Below are 21,416 nucleotides of genomic sequence, written 5' to 3'. Positions count from 1 at the left end.
AGGGCAGAAATCACACTGAATGCTAAATGACAGGCCTAAAGTGCTTTAAAACATCTTGCATGTGTATACATCAATGTGCACTGATGCGGTGGGTTCACTGAACAGAACAGGTATGCAGTGGCGGGTTCACTGAAAAGAACAGGTATACAGTGGCGGGTTCACAGAACAGGTATGCAGTGGCAGGTTCACTGAACAGGTATACAGTGGCGGGTTCACTGAACACAACAGGTATGCAGTGGCGGGTTCACTGAACAGGAATACAGTGGCGGGTTCACTGAACAGAACAGGTATGCAGTGGCGGGTTCACTGAACAGTACAGGTATGCAGTGGCAGGTTCACTGAACAGGTATGCAGTGGTGGGTTCACTGAACAGGTATGCAGTGGTGGGTTCACTGAACAGGTATGCAGTGGTGGGTTCACAGAACAGGTATGCAGTGGTGGGTTCACAGAACAGGTATGCAGTGGCAGGTTCACTGAACAGGTATGCAGTGGTGGGTTCACTGAACAGAACAGGTATACAGTGGCAGGTTCACTGAACAGAACAGGTATGCAGTGGCGGGTTCACTGAACAGTACAGGTATGCAGTGGCGGGTTCACTGAACAGTACAGGTATGCAGTGGCGGGTTCACAGAACAGGTATGCAGTGGTGGGTTCACTGAACAGGTATGCAGTGGTGGGTTCACAAAACAGGTATGCAGTGGTGGGTTCACAGAACAGGTATGCAGTGGCAGGTTCACTGAACAGGTATGCAGTGGTGGGTTCACTGAACAGAACAGGTATACAGTGGCAGGTTCACTGAACAGAACAGGTATGCAGTGGCGGGTTCACTGAACAGTACAGGTATGCAGTGGCGGGTTCACAGAACAGATATGCAGTGGCAGGTTCACTGAACAGGTATACAGTGGCGGGTTCACTGAACAGAACAGGTATGCAGTGGCGGGTTCACTGAACAGAACAGGTATACAGTGGCAGGTTCACTGAACAGAACAGGTATGCAGTGGCGGGTTCACAAAACAGGTATGCAGTGGCAGGTTCACTGAACAGGTATACAGTGGCGGGTTCACTGAACACAACAGGAATACAGTGGCGGGTTCACTGAACAGAACAGGTATGCAGTGGCAGGTTCACTGAACAGGAATACAGTGGCGGGTTCACTGAACAGAACAGGTATGCAGTGGCGGGTTCACTGAACAGTACAGGTATGCAGTGGCAGGTTCACTGAACAGGTATGCAGTGGTGGGTTCACTGAACAGGTATGCAGTGGTGGGTTCACTGAACAGGTATGCAGTGGTGGGTTCACTGAACAGGTATGCAGTGGTGGGTTCACTGAACAGGTATGCAGTGGTGGGTTCACAGAACAGGTATGCAGTGGCAGGTTCACTGAACAGGTATGCAGTGGTGGGTTCACTGAACAGGTATGCAGTGGTGGGTTCACAGTACAGGTATGCAGTGGTGGGTTCACAGTACAGGTATGCAGTGGTGGGTTCACAGTACAGGTATGCAGTGGTGGGTTCACAGAACAGGTATGCAGTGGCAGGTTCACTGAACAGGTATGCAGGTATCCAGTGGGCTCACTGAACAGAACAGGTATGGCGGGCTCACTGAACAGAACAGGTATGCAGCCAGGAACAAGCTAAGCCTAACTAATCTTTCCCTATGAGAGACAGTCTGCAGCAGCTCGCCCTACTCTCACTAACGCAGGCACACGAGTGAGCGTAATGGCCGCCGCTGCCTGCCTTTTATTAGGGGGGGAGTGGCTCCAGGGGCTAGTGTAGCCTAATTGGCTACACTGGGCCTGCTGACTGTGATGTAGAGGGTCAAAGTTGACCCTCATGGTGCATTATGGGGCGAACCGAACGTCCGCAAAAGTTTGCCTGCGGGACCCGAACGCGAACCACTGAAGTTCGCATGGAACCGTTCGCAGGCGAACCGTTCGGCCCAACTCTACTGCTAACCTGCTGACTGACATTTAAACCCTATTGTTCTCTATGGGATTATATTATCTTTTACCACTAAATAGTAAACAAGATGCTATTGTGGTCATTTAAAAGAATTGCCAGTAAGTGGAATTGCACAAAAAGTAAACCTGTATTTGCAATATCTAAATATAACCGAATTAAAGAAATATCATCTCTATTTAGTAGAGATGGTCATTAGGCTGCATGTTATTCCAGCTTGCATGCAGCTTAGGCAGGAAGTGTGTTGGGTTACTCCAGTTTCAGGCTGGGTACAATCTGCATGAACTTATATTGGTAGCTGGCATTATTATCATCTCATTTGCCATCTCTTATACTTAGTACTAAAAAAAGATAACTTTCCATTTCACTTAAAGGACTACTCAAGCCAGAAGGATATGAGGGCTGCCATATTTATTTTCTTTTAAACAATACCTGTTGCCTGTCTATCCTGCTGACCTTCTGCATCTAATACTTTTATTTATAGACCCTGAACAAGCATATGCTGATCAGGTGTTTTTGATGGTATTGTCAGATCTGACAAGATTATCTGCATGCTTGTTTCTGGTGATCAAACACTACTGCAGCCAAATAGATCAGCAACTAGTAATGTTTTGAAGGAAATAAATATGACAGCCTCCATATTCTTCTCATTTCAGTTGTCATTTAAGGCTATGTTCACAGTGATGAGTTGTAGTGTGGCGTAACGGCCACATTGTAACGCAGCTTTTTGCATTGCAATGCACCACCTATGCAATGTTCACAGAGCGGCCAGTGCAGTTTAACAGCGTTCGGCATCACAAAGCACTATACATCACCGCAATACTTTTGCATTAACAATAAGAATGACGTATACTTTTCATTGATTGTATGCTTCACTACATGTGTCGCAGTGTGTGGATTACGCAGCACAACTTTCCCGTTCTGTTGTATTGTGTGTGTCTTGCTGTTACAGAGAACGCAATACCCACTGTGAACCTAGCCTAAGATCTCATTTTCAGAACTTAAAAAGTGAAAGTTACCACTAAGAATTTAATTAAGTTTGCTCTCCTAGCAACCCAGTAATTACTGAGTAACCAACATAATAGAGAGAAAAGAGGGTCTTCAAACCAAAAAAAAAACATACCGTATGCATACAAAAAGCATTTGACTAAATAAAAATACCATTTATTGTGTAAAATTAAAACACACAAAATAAGCTATTGTTATTTAGCCTGAAAATCTTTTCATGTGCAAGCAATGCCTCCTTTTCAGAGGAAAAATAAAATCATTTTCATAATATTTGTGTGAAGTAATATACTGTATATGAGGCACATACATAAAAAAGAATTCAAAGATCCGCATCAAGTGAGGAAAGTGATCTGCAACTTCCTTGGAATGTCCAGCAGAAATAAGGGCACCGCCTATACTTTGTCACAAGCAGGGCAAACATGCGTTGGGCTGCGAAATGAAATCAGTTGTTTGCTTGCAATATGATTGTTTTTTTTAGCTTTATCTATTAGAGCATTGTCACTTCTGGCTTGCGATTTTGAAATTCAAGAGGTTGGCATTTTATCTGTATATTTTTGAACTTAAGGCAATAAACTACCGTATGTTTATTTAGAAAAAAATGCTATTTGTTTACATGCTGTTCATAAGATTAAGCCACTAAGTAAAGCACAAATGTTAATTTTATTAAGGGCAATTCTTTAAAAACGAATTAATTAACATGGTTCCTCATGCATGACATATTAAATGAGCTCTAGGGAGAAAACATTATACTCGCCTCTACCTCGAGGCTCTTGCTGGTACCTGATGCTCCTCTTCAGTAATCAAATGCTGTCTTCTGCTGTAACCTTGAAATCAGTATTTCTTCAGTGTAATTCTCTAAAGTGCAAACTAACTTCCAGTGCCTTATTGCAATGCTTCCTACTCATCTAGTGTAATCATCAAACTTCAACACCCCCTTCAGGCATTTCACTGTTGGAAACTCTGCAGGATGCCTGCTTTTGTCTTTGCTCATAAATCAAGCTAAAGTTATTTGTATACAGTAGATATTAGCTGAGGGGAGTGATTTATTTATCAGCAAAAATTGAATTTTCCCTTAAAGGGAGAAGAGAGTATGATGTTTATGATGTTTTCTGTGTATTGGTTACTTTTATTTTATGCCCAGAAATCTATTGTAGGTTTACCCTTTTTCTATGTTGAGGCTAAAAGAAATGTACCAACCTATATTAATGTATCTAATTGTTTCTCTAAATGAATAAGATTTTTTTAAAAGAAATTTGACTCCACCCATGCATAAAAAATGTCATTTCTAGACGAGTCCTTATAAAATAAATGTACAGCAGTCTAGCATTCCAATTTCAGCTGCATCTCAGAGAACGTAAGTTTGTCGAGTCCAAAGCTCTAATATTGGTGTTACGGTAGCAAAGTATCATAGCTTTGCACTCCTTGCTTTTCCTCTCTGTGATAACTTGTATTTAAGTGGTTTGGTTAGCAACTTGAAATTTCAGCGCATATATGCTTGTGACCTCTATAAGGAAGACTCTACCCTTGACTTCCGTTACAACTGCTCTGTTTGCATCTTCTGCCTTGAGGATGTGTTTCTTTTCATGTACCCATCTGCATTCCAGTGCTATTGACTGGAAATATGCTCCTTTGGACCCCTGATAGTTTACTAAATGGCCTGAAAGTCTGGCATAGACTAAAGAGTACAGCCTGCACCATAAATGGAGCTCAGCTCTGCCTTTTTTTTTCTAAAAGAGACTCTGTAACAAAATGTTCAGCCTTATTCAGCCTTATTTCTTCTATACCTGTTCTAATGTGGTCTGTCTTACTGCAGCCTTTCCTAGTTACACAGTGGCTGTATTATCTCTGTTATATAATCTAATCTTCTTTCTTCTGCCGGCTTTGTCGGGCTCTGGCACTCAGGCAGGAACGTGCTACTCTGCTTGTTATAGGATAGAAGCTATACACAGCCTCTCCGCGCCCCCTGCAGGCTCTGTGTGAGTCACAGACTGAGCTCCTCTTGGCCTATCACAAGCTGGTTAGCAGCCATGTTTTTGTATGTAAACACTGCCTAAAACTGGCAATTACAAGCCAGAATGGCAGCAGGAAGAGCAGAAAAAGCACATAGGGGCCCAAGAGAACATCATGAATAGAATGGTATGCTTTTTATTGTAAGAATTTTAGAGTACAGATTCTCTTTAAACCCTGGTTTTGTTTTCATTGTATTGTATGTGGTAACTTGTTTATTACTGTGTCAACATACCTCTGTATTATTTCAATGTTCTGTCTTACAAGTTTATATCTTCTTCTTTTAATTTGTAGGAAGCTATGCTCCAGCAAGCTTGGCTATGGAAGTTGTCAGGATGTTAAGTGACCGCAAGGATTGTGCTAGTGAATGTTTGTACACTGGGGCTATTATAGACAGCCTGCTTTCTCCAATACAAAAACTGCTAAAAGGAAAAAAGGTTAGTCGCTTGGAATTGTTAAGTGCAGTTTTTTCTCTGCTACTAGGGACACAAGTTTAGCATAGATTTTAAACACTATTCTGTGTGCTTTTTTTACTAACATTACACAAAGATTTATAGTAGGCTGGTTAATTAAACTTTGAAAAGGTAATTGAGTTTTAGGTATATTTTACTTGATTCAAATAGTAGTGAGTGCATGAAAAAAAAAACAACTATAACAAGTCTCAGCTTTTCAGAAAGAGGTTGTGGATCTGATCCACAGAGATTATGTTAGGTGGCAACCTTTGCAGTTAAGATAATGGTATAGCTGATTCCTATCTGTTCAATCACTAGAGAGTAGGGATGAGCGTAATGACCTAATTACGAATTTCCGAAATTTCGCGAAATTACTACAATTACGATTTTAACAGTAATCGGAATTTCGTAATTTTCGCAAATTACACAAATTTTCGTAATTACGATTACGAAATTTAGTATTTTAAAGTTTGTATCCCTCTAGATGCCTAAAATGAATAGCACAGCCAGCCCTCCTCCTCCTCCTCCTCCTCCTCCTCCTCCTCCTCCTCCTCCTCCTCCTCCTCCTCCTCCTCCTCCTCCTCCTCCTCCTCCTCCTCCTCCTCCTCCTCCTCCTCCTCCTCCTCCCTCTCTCTCTCTCTCTCTCTCTCTCTCTCTCGAGATCTGTAGTATTTCAAAACCATACTCACATTTATGACATGTCCAGGGATCAAACCCAGGCCAACCACATGGAAGACAGCTATGCTCACCACCATACCACCAAACACACACTAAATAGACTGCTAACCTAAATCTTACTTGTAGACAGTCATATGAGACACATGCTGGGTGCAGGGCTTTGTGATTGGACCATGGACCATGCGATAGAGTGAGGTGCAAAAATGAAATCATGCCTAGCAGAGGATGGTTTCACAATGCTAAATGCTAGGCTGGCTGTGGTGCAATTGGTTAGTGCATCTGGCTGGTAACAGCAAGGTTACAGGTTCAATTCCATCCAGGCATGTCTTTTCCTTTTGCGTTCAACAGTTGTCCAAACAGAGCCAACAGAGCCCCAGATAGCCATGTAGAGTTAGGTCACAGCTAGCCTGGCTGTGGTGCAATTGGTTAGTGTGTCTGGCTGGTAACAGCAAGGTTACAGGTTCGATTCCATCCAGGCATGTCTTTTCCTTTTGCGTGCGCGCGCTGCGCCATTGAACCCCATGGGGTATTTTGCGTGCGTAAAACTTTACGCATGCAAAACTTTGTGCTCGGTGTTTGGACAACTGTTGAACTCAAAAGGAAAAGACATGCCTGGATGGAATCGAACCTGTAACCTTGCTGTTACCAGCCAGACACACTAACCAATTGCACCACAGCCAGGCTAGCTGTGACCTAACTCTACATGGCTATCTGGGGCTCTGTTGGCTCTGTTTGGACAACTGTTGAACGCAAAAGGAAAAGACATGCCTGGATGGAATCGAACCTGTAACCTTGCTGTTACCAGCCAGACACACTAACCAATTGCACCACAGCCAGGCTAGCTGTGACCTAACTCTACATGGCTATCTGGGGCTCTGTTGGCTCTGTTTGGACAACTGTTGAACGCAAAAGGAAAAGACATGCCTGGATGGAATTGAACCTGTAACCTTGCTGTTACCAGCCAGATGCACTAACCAATTGCACCACAGCCAGCCTAGCATTTAGCATTGTGAAACCATCCTCTGCTAGGCATGATTTCATTTTTGCACCTCACTCTATCGCATGGTCCATGGTCCAATCACAAAGCCCTGCACCCAGCATGTGTCTCATATGACTGTCTACAAGTAAGATTTAGGTTAGCAGTCTATTTAGTGTGTGTTTGGTGGTATGGTGGTGAGCATAGCTGTCTTCCATGTGGTTGGCCTGGGTTTGATCCCTGGACATGTCATGAATGTGAGTATGGTTTTGAAATACTACAGATCTCTGGAGAGAGAGAGAGAGAGAGAGAGAGAGAGAGAGAGAGAGAGAGAGAGAGAGAGAGAGAGAGAGAGAGAGAGAGAGAGAGAGAGAGAGAGAGAGAGAGAGAGAGAGAGAGAGAGAGAGAGAGAGAGAGAGAGGAGGAGAAGGAGGAGGAGGAGGAGGAGGAGGAGGAGGAGGAGGAGGAGGAGGAGGAGGAGGAGGAGGAGGAGGAGGAGGGGAGGAGGCTGGCTGGCTGGCTGGCTGGCTGGCTGGCTGTGCTATTCATTTTAGGCATCTAGAGGGATACAAACCCTTACAAACGTGAAAAAGTAAAATTTCGGTTGGACACACGAAATTCGTAATTATGGGAGTGAAATTTCGATTACGAAATTGTAAATTACGATTTGAAAATTAATTACGAAATTACGAATTTGGGTCGTAATGTTAAATTTCGCATTCGTAATAAAAGCAGTTCGAAATTTCGAAAATTTCAGCTCATCTCTACTAGAGAGCACAGTTTTACGTTGATTGGCAATCCCTATATCCATGAATGAGACAGGGAATCCATAAAGATTTTGTGGGCCACTGAAACTATGAACTCTAAATCCCCCAGTACAGCGGTGTAACAATAGCCACCACAATTGCAGGGAAAAAAGAGGCTGTAAGGGGCCTCCGCCCTCTCCCCATCCACATGCAGAGTAGCACAGGGAGAAGAGTCATTATTACCTGCTCCAGCATTGTGGGTCACCTCCATTCTTCACAGTCACACATCCTTTTTGCTGCCATTTGCCAACTCACTTGACCAATGTGAGTCATGTGATCAGAGCCAGAGGATGGCAGCGGAGAGAGTGCCGTTGTGATGTATGGAGGAAATCCTAAGTGCTGGAGCAAGTAAATATTGTCTCTCTCTGCACTACTCTGCATGGCGGGAAGAGGTGGTGGGAGATGGTGTGTGCATTTTTATATTTTTCCCTTTATTAGCTATCTGTACTTGCAGAGGGAAGTGGGTTTAGGGGCCTATGAACCCAGGGGAGCCCATGCTATCTTTTTGCAGGGGGGCCTCCATACATTCCATTTTTTCTCCTGCCCCAGTAGCCCCCAACCCCCATATATATATTAAAGATCAAGGTATCATGCCCAGTACAGCAATATTACAGCTGATGACAGACATATATTGTTTTCACTTCCAAGGCTGCCACTGCCAGTAAGCTATGGGGATAGTTTAATTGGGAAGCCATAATGATGAATAATAAGGCATGAGTGGTATTATAGAGTTAATTCTCTCAGGTACTAGCCTAACAGAATCAGATAAGAGCACTTATCTTTTATAAGCTGATTTCTGGTTACTGCATGACTTCAAAAATTAACTCCGGTAACACATAACCATTGATAGCATCTATAATGTGGTATTTATGCTAATTTTCTTGGGCACCTGGTTCCCATTTTGTAGAAGAGCTATGTATTGCAAGTGTTGCCTGTAACATTGCAGGGCTATAGCTCTTGTACTTCTCTTTTGTTACAAGGCATTGCCGTGACAAAGACTTGTTGAACAGAAATTTGTTTTCCTGTGACAATATGATAGAAAGTCTAACACGCAATGCTGGTCCCTACTGTGAAGGGGTTTATGTACTTGTCCTCTGCTTTACCGCTGACAGCAACCTTTGTGCTTGGAGAGAGCACAGCAGCATGCTGACTTTGATGGCATGAGTTTGTTAAATCTATGATGAATAACCAGGGAAGAACAGAGAGAGAGAGAAAAATAAAGTGGGCTCCAATGTCTGTTTGTGACCTTTTCACTCCTATACTTACTCTTATTTTTTTAGTAGTAATAGGTTTGATGCATCTAGTAGGCAATTTTCATGGCTCTGCAACACATCACTTGACACTTCAAAATCAGGTTGAAATGAGCTAATAGAGGATGTGAAACTTCCTCTGTATCTATCACTTTTCTTAGCGATACTTTCTTCATTATTGTGTGAGCTTTATAGCATTTTTTTCCTGCAACACATGCCCATTAAAGGCTTTTAAGCACTACTGTTTTTAGTGTTTTCTCTTTTCTATCGTTTTTATTGTTCAATTCTTGTTTTTTTATTTCTTGCTATGTCCAGTTTTCAGTTTTAGTAATTTTATCTATTTCTTTTTCTTTTCTAGTTGGGACCATAAGGATAACAATGTAATTGATGATTTATAGCCCAACCCTACGCAATATATATATTAGCCAGAGCACTAGACCATAATAGGAATTACAGCTATATTGGTGCTTAGTCAGCAATTTGGGCACCGTCAAGAGAAGGTCCCCAAATTAGGATAAAAACTGCGTAATTCAGCCACCAGCAATGGCTGGCAGCTGAATTACGTCTTATTCCGAGTCCATGGTGGCCTAGTGGGGGAATAGTAATTAACGCTGCTGAGACTTTTGCAGGAGCAGGGTGAGCCCTTTTTTTACGGCTTCACCCCGCGACCAAATTTCCCAGCTCCTTATTTACATGTATACGGCAAAGGTTGTTAACTCTCTTTACTCTTTCCAGAGCTTCAAAAAGGTTAAGTAGAGTTATACTAAGAGAATGCATGATTTCTTTACCCACATTTTTGTGCATACGTATTCTGTGCATTTTTATAGTGCTAACATATTTTGCATCACTTCTAAGAGAATACTTTAAACAAGTCGTATTGCAAACAATTGCAAAAACATGTTCTCAATCTAATGGCTTTGCCACATTCTATTGTTTAAAAGGAAATAAATAATGCAGCCTATGGATCCCTTTCAGTTCAGGTGTACTTGAAAGACACATTGCTCATAATATAGCCATATCTACAGTATATAACATGCTAGAAGTCTTCAGGGTTTGTTTTGAGAGTCTCCTGTCTTCATCACAATTGCAGTCTGGTGGCTTTCATATTGATTGCAATGTGACTCTGGTACCTTTCATGTTGATTGCAGTCTGGCTTCTGTCCTGTTTATTGCAACCTAGTATGGCTAGTAAATAAGATGCAAATGCTTCTGAGTTGATGCAGGATTATGCAAATTTTATGCAACTTGAATATAGAACAATCAAATTCCACCTTGGTGAAATTGGATTAGTGCTTTTTAAAGCCACATAAATTTGCATGCAAGATCTGCATAATCCTGCATCATCTTGGAATGATTTGCACTTTATCGATCATCTCTAAAGCTAACCCTTCTCCATGTGGACTGCAGCCTTCTGTCTTAAGCCACGTGTACACATACGATAACGATCGTTCGTAACAAACGACGAACGATCACTTGCATATGGTTGGAGAAATGGTCGTTAGATATGGCAAGGAAAAGGTGTAAACGATAAGATCGTTCGTTTACAAATGATCACGGATGTTACGTAAAGGTAAGGGGCTGTATGTATGCAAATGTATACGATCGTTTAGTAACCCGGAACGAACATCACTGCAAATGGCCCGTAGATTATAGGAAGTTGCGTATTGTTCGTTCGCCAAACGCACGTTCGTTCAGTAGATTAGAGGAAGTGATGTCATAGCTATATTATATATATACATTATTCTCTCTCTCCCTCTATCTCTCTGTCTAGATATATATATACACACACACACATATAAAAATAAATTATAATAATATATATATATATATATATATATATATATATATATATACATATATATATATATATATATATCTATGTATCTATCTATATATGTATATATATACATATACATATACATAAAGATATATATACACATGTATGTACGTAAACATCGCAGACTCACATCTACACACATAAGCATACACTACAAATAAACATACCAACATAAACACACACACACACACACACACACACACAATCATTTTTAATTAAGGAAAATAGTCCAAAAGGCTTGTGAGCATGCGCTGCAGTTTGGGAACGATCGTTTTAGAACGATATGCATACACACATACGTTTTGTGAACGATCGTCGGCAGATCAAAATCCGTCCGGTTGGTATTTTCGTTTCTGACGACTACCGTCGTTCGTCGCTCTATTTAATAGTCGTTTGCTCTTTTTTTGTAACGATCGTCGTTTGGAACGGTCGGGGAACGATCGTTTCAAACGACTATAGTCGCATGTGTGTACGAGCCTTTACTTGGAGAGTGTCTTGTGGGCGGTCTGTCGGTCAGTCAGTTTATTTTCACCTCAGGTTCACTTTAAAGCACACCTGAAGGGAAAAGGATATGGAGGCTGACATATTTATTTACTTTTAAACAATGCCAATGCCAAACAAATCCTACAAATCGAAAGCTACAGCAGGCATTAGAGGTACCAAAGAATATTTCTGCCTCAATCTCATCAAGTTGAACTAGTTAAAATAAGCCCAAGTTAGTATGGGCTTTAAAGTACTGATACTCTTTGGTATCTCTCTAATTGTTTCCCCTGTGTAGTCAAGAATACCACAATCAAGCTTCTCAAAAGGCCATGTTATTTGTTTATTATTTATTTATTTATTTATGTAATATGATGTTTATACAATGGCATTAGCATGTTAAATGGGGCATATGTACACATGTCTGCCTCCCCACCTAACCCCACTGCCTCCACACACACTAATCCTCCCTCACCACTTCAGCCCCTCCCACCCCCACCAACACCACCTTCAATCTCTTCACCTCCCCACCCCCAAAACTCATACACACCACCACCACTTACCCCATCCCTATATATAGGCAAGTGTAAGGAGGGATTACTAGTGCCCAGTATCCCCCTCTCAGACCAGGTTTTGTGCAATTTCAGTACTCACTCATTGGAAATTTGACACATTTTAAAACCTTGTTTTCCAGGTTCATGCAAATTGTGATGAAACCACTCTTACATATATTGCTGATATTTTTGCAAGAATTGCATCTACTGAAGCAGGCCTTTCTCTTCTCCTCTATGGTGAAAAAGAATACACAAAAAACAGGTATGCTATTTTTACTGAAATTTAGGAATGACACTGTTTTGATAGAAAGAAGTTAGCCTATCATCCTGATTCAAATTTTTCAGAAAAGATGCAATGAAAACTTGAGCAAGAGTGAAGCAATTTGCCCTGGGAGGCCAATTAAGTTTGAGCTGTTAAGTAAACCAAGCACTGGTCTATTCCACTTGCTTCATTTTTCATTGTACCTCCTCACAGGTCACCCACAGAGTTTCCAAGTTCTGACTTTCCTGGCGATCTAAGGGAAAAAGTGAATGGTGTGCACCAGGCATAATGTAATGTAAAATTGATTTCTCAGCTCATCCAGCTGCCTTCTTTGATTTTTCTATGATTGCATAATTATGCTTCCTTTTGACCTTGGCAAATAGTCCATGGGGGCAAATGTATCAATGGCGTGTCTGAGAAAATCTAAGAAGATTTTTAGACGTCAGTGCAGAACTGTTTCAGACTTCTAAAGAGGGTGCAGTTTCATGCTAAAACTGTTCTACAACAGAAGGAGATAGGTAGGGTTCTTATCTAGCTTTTACTTAATGGGAAAGCTATAACAATACGTATAAGAATAATTATAATACTTATAATATAAGAATACTATACTATGATAAACTACGCATATAGTAAGAGTTGAAAAGTTTAATCGTCAAGGGCAGCTATTTCTGCCTTACAATATATTTTTTTGTAGTCTGTTCAGATATTTGTATCAATAAATGCTTATTTTCATGTTATTTCTCCTTTTAGTACAGTGGGTGCACATGTGATTGCCCAGTTTTCTAAGAAGCTTCTCAGTGAGGAGATGCCTGCATTATCTGAGTCGGAGTTGCTGCCGGTGCTGAAAGGATCTTTCATATTTGTATGCCGCCAGATGTACCGTACGTGTGAAGGGCTCCAAGTGTTAGCACCTTATCAGCTGCATGAATGCATTGCTGCGGCTTGGAAGAAGGTACGACTTACTTTTGAAAATAAAATGCTGTGCAAGTGTGCAGGACTAGATTTCCATTTTTAGCACTGGAAGGCGGTACTCATTTTCTTTATAGAAGTTGTACTCATGATTGCTTATGCTTGCTTATTTGTTTGCTGCTTTAGAAAAATAAGAGAAAGGCATAGCTGAGCTGCGTTTTACTTGGACGCAATCCCATTTCTTTTCAGACTACATCATAGCCAGGATAAAAGCAAAGTCCCTTCATTACACTCAACAGAAAATTGTTGTCCTTCAATAGTTGTGCGTATTTTTATATAGCCAGATTGTTTATTTCAACATGAAAAAGCCCTTTTTGTTGTTGTTGTGTTGCTGTACATATCTCAACCTTGAGATGTATTTTTATCGACATTTTTCTTTTTTGTTTTTTGCATGGCTGCACAATAGCAGAGGCTCTATCCCATTTAAAACTGTATATACAGGGGAGTAAAAATGCATTTGCTCCATTCTGATTCTCTGATATTGTATTTTTCTTACAATAAATGGGTTCTAATTTTAAACAAGTAATTTTTATTACTTTATTTAAGAATCAAAGTTAATCAACATTACCATTAAAACCATTAAGATTCAAATTAACATTAAAAGTCACCAATGTAAAAATGCCTTAATAGACATAACTTGTTTCACCTGTACAGTAATTCAAGTCGGTCTCTTTGTGTAATTTGATATCAACCATTCAAACTGCTTTTTGAGCAATTGTAGCAGTTGCTTTTGTATAACTACTTTAAAGAGACTTATATTCAGTAGGGGCATGTGTGCCCCTGCTAAAACACCGCTATCACGCGGCTAAACAGGGGTCCCTTACCTCCCAAATCCCCTCGTGGAGTCCCGGGGATCTCTTCCTGGTGAGGCAGGGCTAATGGCCGCAGCCCTGCCTCCATGCGCGTCTATCAGCGCGTATCTCCGCCTCTACCCCGCCCCTCTCAGTCTTCCTTCGCTGAGAGGGGCGGGGGAGAGGCGGCGATGCGCCGCTGATAGACGGCGCTGAGAGGCAGGGCTGCAGCCGTTAGCCCTGCCTCAACAGCAGCAAAATCTACGGCCAAGTTGGTCATTGATTTTGCAGGGGGGGATTTGGGGGGGTAAGGGACCCCCGTTTAGCCGCGGGATAGCGGCGTTTTAGCAGGGGCACACATGCCCCTGCTGAATATAAGCTCTGAAGCGAGATTTATTCTCGCTTCAGTGTCTCTTTAAGGGATAGTTACAAAGACATTTGCCTTCAGCTCAAAGATCATTGTAACATTAGTCTTAAGCTGGCCACTAACGGTCCAATTTCTAGCGAAAAATCGTTTGAGCGATCAGAAATTCTGATCGAATTGGTTGTAAATTATCTCCATTGGTGGACACAATCGATTATGAACGAGTGAAAAAAATGTCGCCCGAATGAATTTTCGTCGAACGAAAATTTGGATTTTCTTGGTGGTCGTGATAGATAGGAAGCAATGATTGGTTAGTTGATGGTGTAGTGAACGATTTTTCGTCCGATCAGAGTTTCTGATCGCTAGAAAGATTTTTTAGAAATTGGACCGTTAGTGGCCAGCTTGAATGCAGGTCAACTTTAGATAAAGTTGACCTCAATCTGACCTTGTTTCCCTTGTGAAGCTGGGGCAGGATCTTACCTTCTATAGGACCCTGTAATATGTAAAATATTCACTGTGTTTCCAACTATTTCAACTGCCTATGCCAGAAAAATACCTTCCGTATCCAGAACTTTCTGGGACTGCATGAAATGTACATTGAAGTGTATTCTTACTCTTTAAGACGAAATCCTTATCAAGTTATCTCTTTATATATCAAATAATTTAGCAATGTGATGAACTAGGCCAGTTTTGCAGGAAGCAAAACTATTTGTCTATGTGTGTTGATTGTAGGGGTCTTCGGCAGAGAGAGTTAAGCTACCTGTATCAGAGGGTTAAATTACCTACATGACCACCTCTTTCTGCTGCACTGCATGTGGTGCTCTATCCCCTGACACTTTCCCCTTCACAGAGGAAGTTCTGGCTTTGAAGGAGGAAGTGACTGAAGGATGGAGTTCAGTGCCGTGGCAAGAAGCAGTGATACAGGTACTTAAAGGAATACTATCGATTGAAGCAATTTTTTTAAAAGCTGTATGTTAGGGCACACATTACCACAAGTACTAGGAGCAGTTTCCTTTCTCACACAGCTCTGCCTCTCTGCTGTAAAATCATCCACCAGTTTTTAGATACAAAAGTGACAGCTCTTAAAGGGCTAGACCAGGGGTCTGCAACCTTTAAGACATAAAGAGCCACTTGGACCCGTTTCCGAAAAGAGAAAAAAACTGGGAGCCGCAAAACCATTATAAAACAAATCTAACACTGCATATATTGTTTCTCACCTTAATGCTATATACAGGATCAGATATGACCCCCATATGCACAAATCGTTAGCAGATATGACCCCCATATGCACAAATCGTTAGCAGATATGACCCCCATATGCATAAATCCTTCAGCAGATATGACCCCCATATGCACAAATCGTTAGCAGATATGACCCCCATATGCACAAATCGTTAGCAGGAATGACCCCCATATGCACAATCCTTCGCAGATATGACCCCCATATGCACAAATCCTAAGCAGATATGACCCCCATATGCACAGTCCTTCGCAGATATGACCCCCATTTGCACAATCCTTCAGAAGATATGACCCCCATATGCACAATCCTTCAGAAGATCTGAAAAGAAAAACCCATTTACTCACCTCGTCAGAAGACACATTCTCCTCCTGTTCCGACCTCCGGTCCCGACCTGGTGCACAGCTCCCACGATCCTCTTCCTCCGTCATGTCCTGTGTCACGTCCTGCCTGATTAACACTGCAGGGCTACGGGAAAATGGCCGCCCGAAGCCCTGCACTGGTCCGGCGGCCTCTCTGATAGGCTGCCGGCCAGCGACACCACACGTCACACGCGCGCCGCAGCCGCCGGAGCCGCCTAGGAGCCGCGGCGAAGGTGAAAAAGAGCCGCATGCGGCTCCGGAGCCGCGGGTTGCCGACCCCTGGGCTAGACCATGTCCCAGCACAGGGGGGTTGCTATCAACTCCTCAGTGTATAGTTTAATTATCCCTTTGCTGAAACAATCTTATTCAGATGGTGGTAAGGGGTTAAAGATTCCAGCAATGTGTGTTCCTTGTTTGCTGTTCTCTCTGACTGATAAAGATCCTGATAATGCCTTTGTAATCAGCTTCTCTCCCTCTCAGCAGCCTAGGAAGTAGATGCACTCTGGAGTGTATCATCATCACAAGCCAGTCAGTAAGTCAGGAATAGTGTACAGTATACATAATACACATCTCCCTCTTTCAGCAATATTACAGCACATCTAGTTACCTGTTACCTCCTCAGATCAGCCCCCCCTCAGACTCTCCTGCATGCTGTGACACAGTGAAGTGTATTTGTGAGCTGTGTGAGGAATGAAGGATGCTTTTTAAGCAGGGAGAGAGCTTGAGAGAACTGGGTGAACAAATAAAGTGCCCCCAGCACTAGTGGTAATGTGTACCCTAATATAGAGTATTAAAAAAAAGTTGTTTTAATCAATAGTATTCCTTTAACCCTTTCTGCTGCAGCTGTCCCCTCCTCGCACACATGTGGATGCAGTTCTGCTTTTTCCACAACTGTGATCACCCATCCCTATGAATTATGAATAGACTATTAATGGAGTGCTACATGTGTATTTTTTAATTATTGGAGTGAATTATTGTAAACAGTAATGCTTGTTTACTTAGGAACATTGTGGCACTTTTTATACGTAATATATTTGTAAGACTCAGACATACTAGTGTTTACTAGAGATGTCACGAACGGTTCCCGAACCGTTCGCCGGCGAACATCTCTGTCTCTATGTGCCCTGTACTACTTCCGGGTCGCTATGACCTTGACGTCACGCTCATGCGCAGAGAGTGCCCGGCAACAGGAGCGTGATCTAGGACGCGCACCACCGGGCCAGTGCAGGCGTACTACTCCGGGTCATAGCGACCCGGAAGTAGTACAGGGCACATAGGGATGCGACCGGTTCGGGCCATCTCTAGTGTTTACCCAGCTCACTGCTCTGCATGTTTCATTGTGAAAGCTGCCTTGTTTGGTTCTCTTCTGCTACTGAGATTGGAGTGACAACTCCCAGCTGATGCAGCATCCTTAAAAATGTGTACTGATGTATAAGATCATTTCTCTCTGTGCAAGGAATGGATCATTGCAATAAGCTGTTCCTTCCTTTTACAGTTTAATGAGGCGATAAGAAAAATGTACTGTTGCCATAGTTTCCAGCAAATTTCCCTAAAAATAAGTTATAGTAGATGGAGTTGCGTAAGTGCTTTTATAGTGGTTCTATTTGCTATTAGCATTTTTTAATAAAGTGGATTAACCTTTTGGATTTTAAGTAATATTGGTGTGATATAGAGGGTAATGCAATGAAAGAAATGGCATATAAGGTGGCCATGAACTTTGTCTCTTGGATGAGAATTATATCAGGCCTTTTCATTTTTATGGGTTATATCATGCCTTTTATTTTTATAGGTTACAGTTGATTTTGACCTTTTCTATGGGATACAAAACCTCTTAACATTTTGAGACAGTATTGTCATATAAGTAAAGTTGATGGTACTATATATATGATCTACCAACATGCTCATTTATTATTAGGAGCTTAAAAACGGCATATAATGTTGTCCACATAAATATCGGTCTTCCAGAAATAACATTAGAGCTCAGTTGAGTACATGTAGTGGCTACTAACAACAAGCAGAAAAAAATCATACAGCACCACATAAATTGTGTATGAAATTATGCAGCTAAATCAACATCTACCCAAGAGAGCGTATCTCTTTGCCTTCATGCCAGAGGAATCTTGGAGGACGAAGTTGATTCATCTTTCCACTTCTTAGATGAAGGTACATCGTGCCAATCTCTGTTTGGATGCTTGATTGAACTGTTGTCTGTATCTTTGGGTGCTTGTTTTTTGACAAGGTTATATTCAACTACATTTTTAATTCTTTTTTGGAGGGATTGGACATGGTATTTCCGATGTGCAGTGTGCAAAATTAAATCAAAAGGAGAGCTCTATTTGAATAAAATATTCATGTTCTGAAGAGAGGACGTGCTAGCTGTGCTTAGCAGTTGTCATTATAGAGATATATGAAGAAATCTGCACCTTGTATTCAACATTTCTGTTGGGATCAATATCTCCCACTTCATATTATATTTTTTACAAAGACTTCTGAGCAGTGATGTTTAATGTTGACATATTTTTGTCAACTTTTTTGTTTGTTTGGTTACTCAGTGACCCATGTACTTGGTCTAAATAGAGTGAATCAGCTAATTTATCAGAGAGAAGGCCTTTATATATAACTTCGGTAAAGCCTTTTTTGTATGGTTAGAGATCCTGGTTTTCATGCTTACAATACTATAGAATACTATACTATAGAATACTTCTATATTCGAAAACACATGCAAAAATTGCATGCAGACTCACAAACTGCATTTTTGTATGCATCTTTTTATGGAGTTTCACAACCCATTCACTATAGTAAATTGTCCTATGTAGAAATGGACACACAGCTGCTCTTGCTGTTAAGTTGACATAAACACATCATCCAAATCATATATGATGAGAGTGGAGCCACTGAAGAGTGCTGGAGGGACCTTGATTGGGGAAAGCACTTGCAAAGTTAAGCTACTGTAATAAAGTTTAGTCAATCAACATCTTGGCTGCTCCAGCTTTTGATGATGTTCTACAATGTGTTGCTGTCTAAGTACATTTAGAGTATACACCTACTAACAATGAACATTGTGGGTTTGCTGTATTGTGCATAACTCTTTTCATATTTTGTCAGGTCGGTTAAGTATAGTGCAGTGGCTTATTGACACACTGAAAGATGAACTAAATAAACACTGAAATAATCTGAGATGTCATTTTCCACTAATTGTTCACAATCTCTGCATAGTTAACAACAGTTTGGCTGTTTCTGTTCCCTACTGCTCTAATAGCTTCTTTATGCTTTACCCAGTGAAGCCCCAAGTATTGTTGATCATAGTATTATGGTGGCTGGATGGTGTAATGGTTAAAGGCTCTGCCTCTGACGCCGGAGACCAGGGTTCGAATCTCGGCTCTGCCTGTTCTGTAAGTCAGCACCTATTCAGTAGGAGACCTTAGGCAAGTCTCCCTAACACTGCTACTGCCTATAGAGCGCGTCCTAGTGGCTGCAGCTCTGGCGCTTTGAGTCCACAAGGAGAAAAGCGCGATATAAATGTTATTTGTCTTGTCTTGTCTTATTTCAAATTTACTCATCGCAGTTCCCATTCATTAATCTAAGCCCCTGTGTCAAGGATCACAGACATCAATGAGATGCTTGCGTCATTGTATTCTCCAGAGTAACACGTCCACGTATTACTTCCTGTTTAGCGTACATATAGTACGTGGATAGAAAATAATGCACAAGGACATCTTGCGGCCAAATAGTAAAATTACACCTAAATACATCTATTTTAATAAAAAATACCCACACTTACATTTAAAATGTACTCCTTCCCTCCCACACTCTCCCATAGTAACCCCAACAATTTTTTTTGCATAAAAAAAGGCAATTGAAAAAAAAACATAAATAGTTACCTTAGGGACTGAACTTTTTTTTAATATGTATGTCAAGAGGGTATATTACTGTTGTTCTATGTGCTTGTAATTAGTGATGGACTCAAAACTGAAAAAATGCACCTTTATTTGCAAATAAAATTTTGGCGCCATACATTGTACTAGGGAAATATTTTAAAGTTTGCAATAACTAGGACAAATGGGCAAATAAAATGTGTGGCTTTTATTCACAGTAGAATGTTTTATTTTAAAACTATAATGGCAGAAAACTGAGAAATAATGTTTTTTTTTCCCCCATTTTATTACTATTTCCATTAAAATGCATTTAGAATAAAATAATTCTTAGCATAATGTACCACCCAAAGAAAGCCTAATTGGTGGCAAAAAACAAGATATATATATATATATATCTATATATATCTATCTATATATATATATATATATATATATATATATTTTTTTTTTTTTTTTAATTTGTGATTTGTAATAAATAAGTTATTGGTGAATAAAAGGAAGGAGCACTGAAAGGTGAAAATTGCTCTGGTCCTAAAGGGGAAAAAACCCTCCGACGTCAAGTGGTTAAAGTCCATTTCCATGTTTGTTTTATACAACACTGTTCTCCCTACCCATTGAGCACCTCAGGGAAATACCCACTGTAGTAATTTAAGCGATGGATGTACAAAAAGCAAATGTAAGCGAGGCATTCTAGTACAGCAACACTTTGTGCTCTTCTTTTCATGCAGCCACGCTTCATGGACACATCATAATCTTTTTTTTTTTTTTTTTAAATCTATTTCTATACACACTGTTGATCACTGACAATTATCATCCAAAGTGATCCAAAAAGGGAGATCAAACTGCCCAGGAATCATTGGTAACAGTTACATTTTTCTGTTGTTTGCATTAATTTGTGACAAACTACCTGTCCTTCATCAATTGTTTCTACTGACATCAATCTAGTGTGTATACATAGCCTAACTGTAGACTGGGCTCTGCCATTCACCCAAACTGCCATTTACGCTCCTGCATTCTGACACAGGTCAAGACATTTATTCTACTGGCTGCAGCTCTGGCGGACTCAAAGCGCCAGAGCTGCAGCCAATAGGACACGCTCTATAGTCAGTAGCAGTGTTAGGTAGTCTTGCCCAAGGTCTCCTACTGAATAGGTGCTGGTTTACTGACCAGAAAGAGCCGGGATTTTATAGATCCATAGCTCTATTAAGTAGAGATAAGACCTAAAAATGAGATTTTGGTCTTTTCAAGATTACATTTTTCAGGTTTTGTGTAAAATCCTTGACGTTCCTTCTGGGGAAGAAGAGAGATGACAATTCCAACTTTGATTTACCAATTGGAATAAGTTCAGGGATGTAGTGTGAGGAATAGTTGTCAGGAATTGGGAAAACCTGAAACGTGCTGCAGTCGCCAAAAAAAGGAATCCAGATTGGTGTTGATATTAAGAGTACAGTAGGAGCAGCGGTAAGTTAATTCTACTGGTGGTAGTAACCTTAATTGACTTCCTGAACAGAAATACAGAATTTCGCAATTTGCTACAGAGATTCTTCA

At 41.0% G+C, this 21,416-nt stretch overlaps 1 protein-coding gene across 8 annotated transcripts in view; it reads left to right on the top strand.

Annotated features, from left to right (window-relative positions):
• Nucleotides 1-21,416, top strand: part of TBC1D32 (TBC1 domain family member 32) — a 478,427-nt gene that overhangs the window by 150,132 nt on the left and 306,879 nt on the right. For all 8 annotated transcript variants that reach the window (XM_068231378.1, XM_068231377.1, XM_068231379.1 and 5 more), the window contains 3 exons: nucleotides 5,268-5,410; nucleotides 12,146-12,267; nucleotides 13,018-13,219. In XM_068231378.1, coding sequence (XP_068087479.1) covers nucleotides 5,268-5,410; nucleotides 12,146-12,267; nucleotides 13,018-13,219 — 467 coding nt within the window. The remainder of the gene's footprint in view (nucleotides 1-5,267; nucleotides 5,411-12,145; nucleotides 12,268-13,017; nucleotides 13,220-21,416) is intronic.

This window comes from Hyperolius riggenbachi, chromosome 4 (assembly GCF_040937935.1).
Source record: "Hyperolius riggenbachi isolate aHypRig1 chromosome 4, aHypRig1.pri, whole genome shotgun sequence".
Taxonomy (NCBI): Eukaryota; Metazoa; Chordata; class Amphibia; order Anura; family Hyperoliidae; genus Hyperolius; species Hyperolius riggenbachi.
Note: the sequence above shows the minus strand (reverse complement) of the source record. Positions and strands in the feature narration are given on the sequence as shown.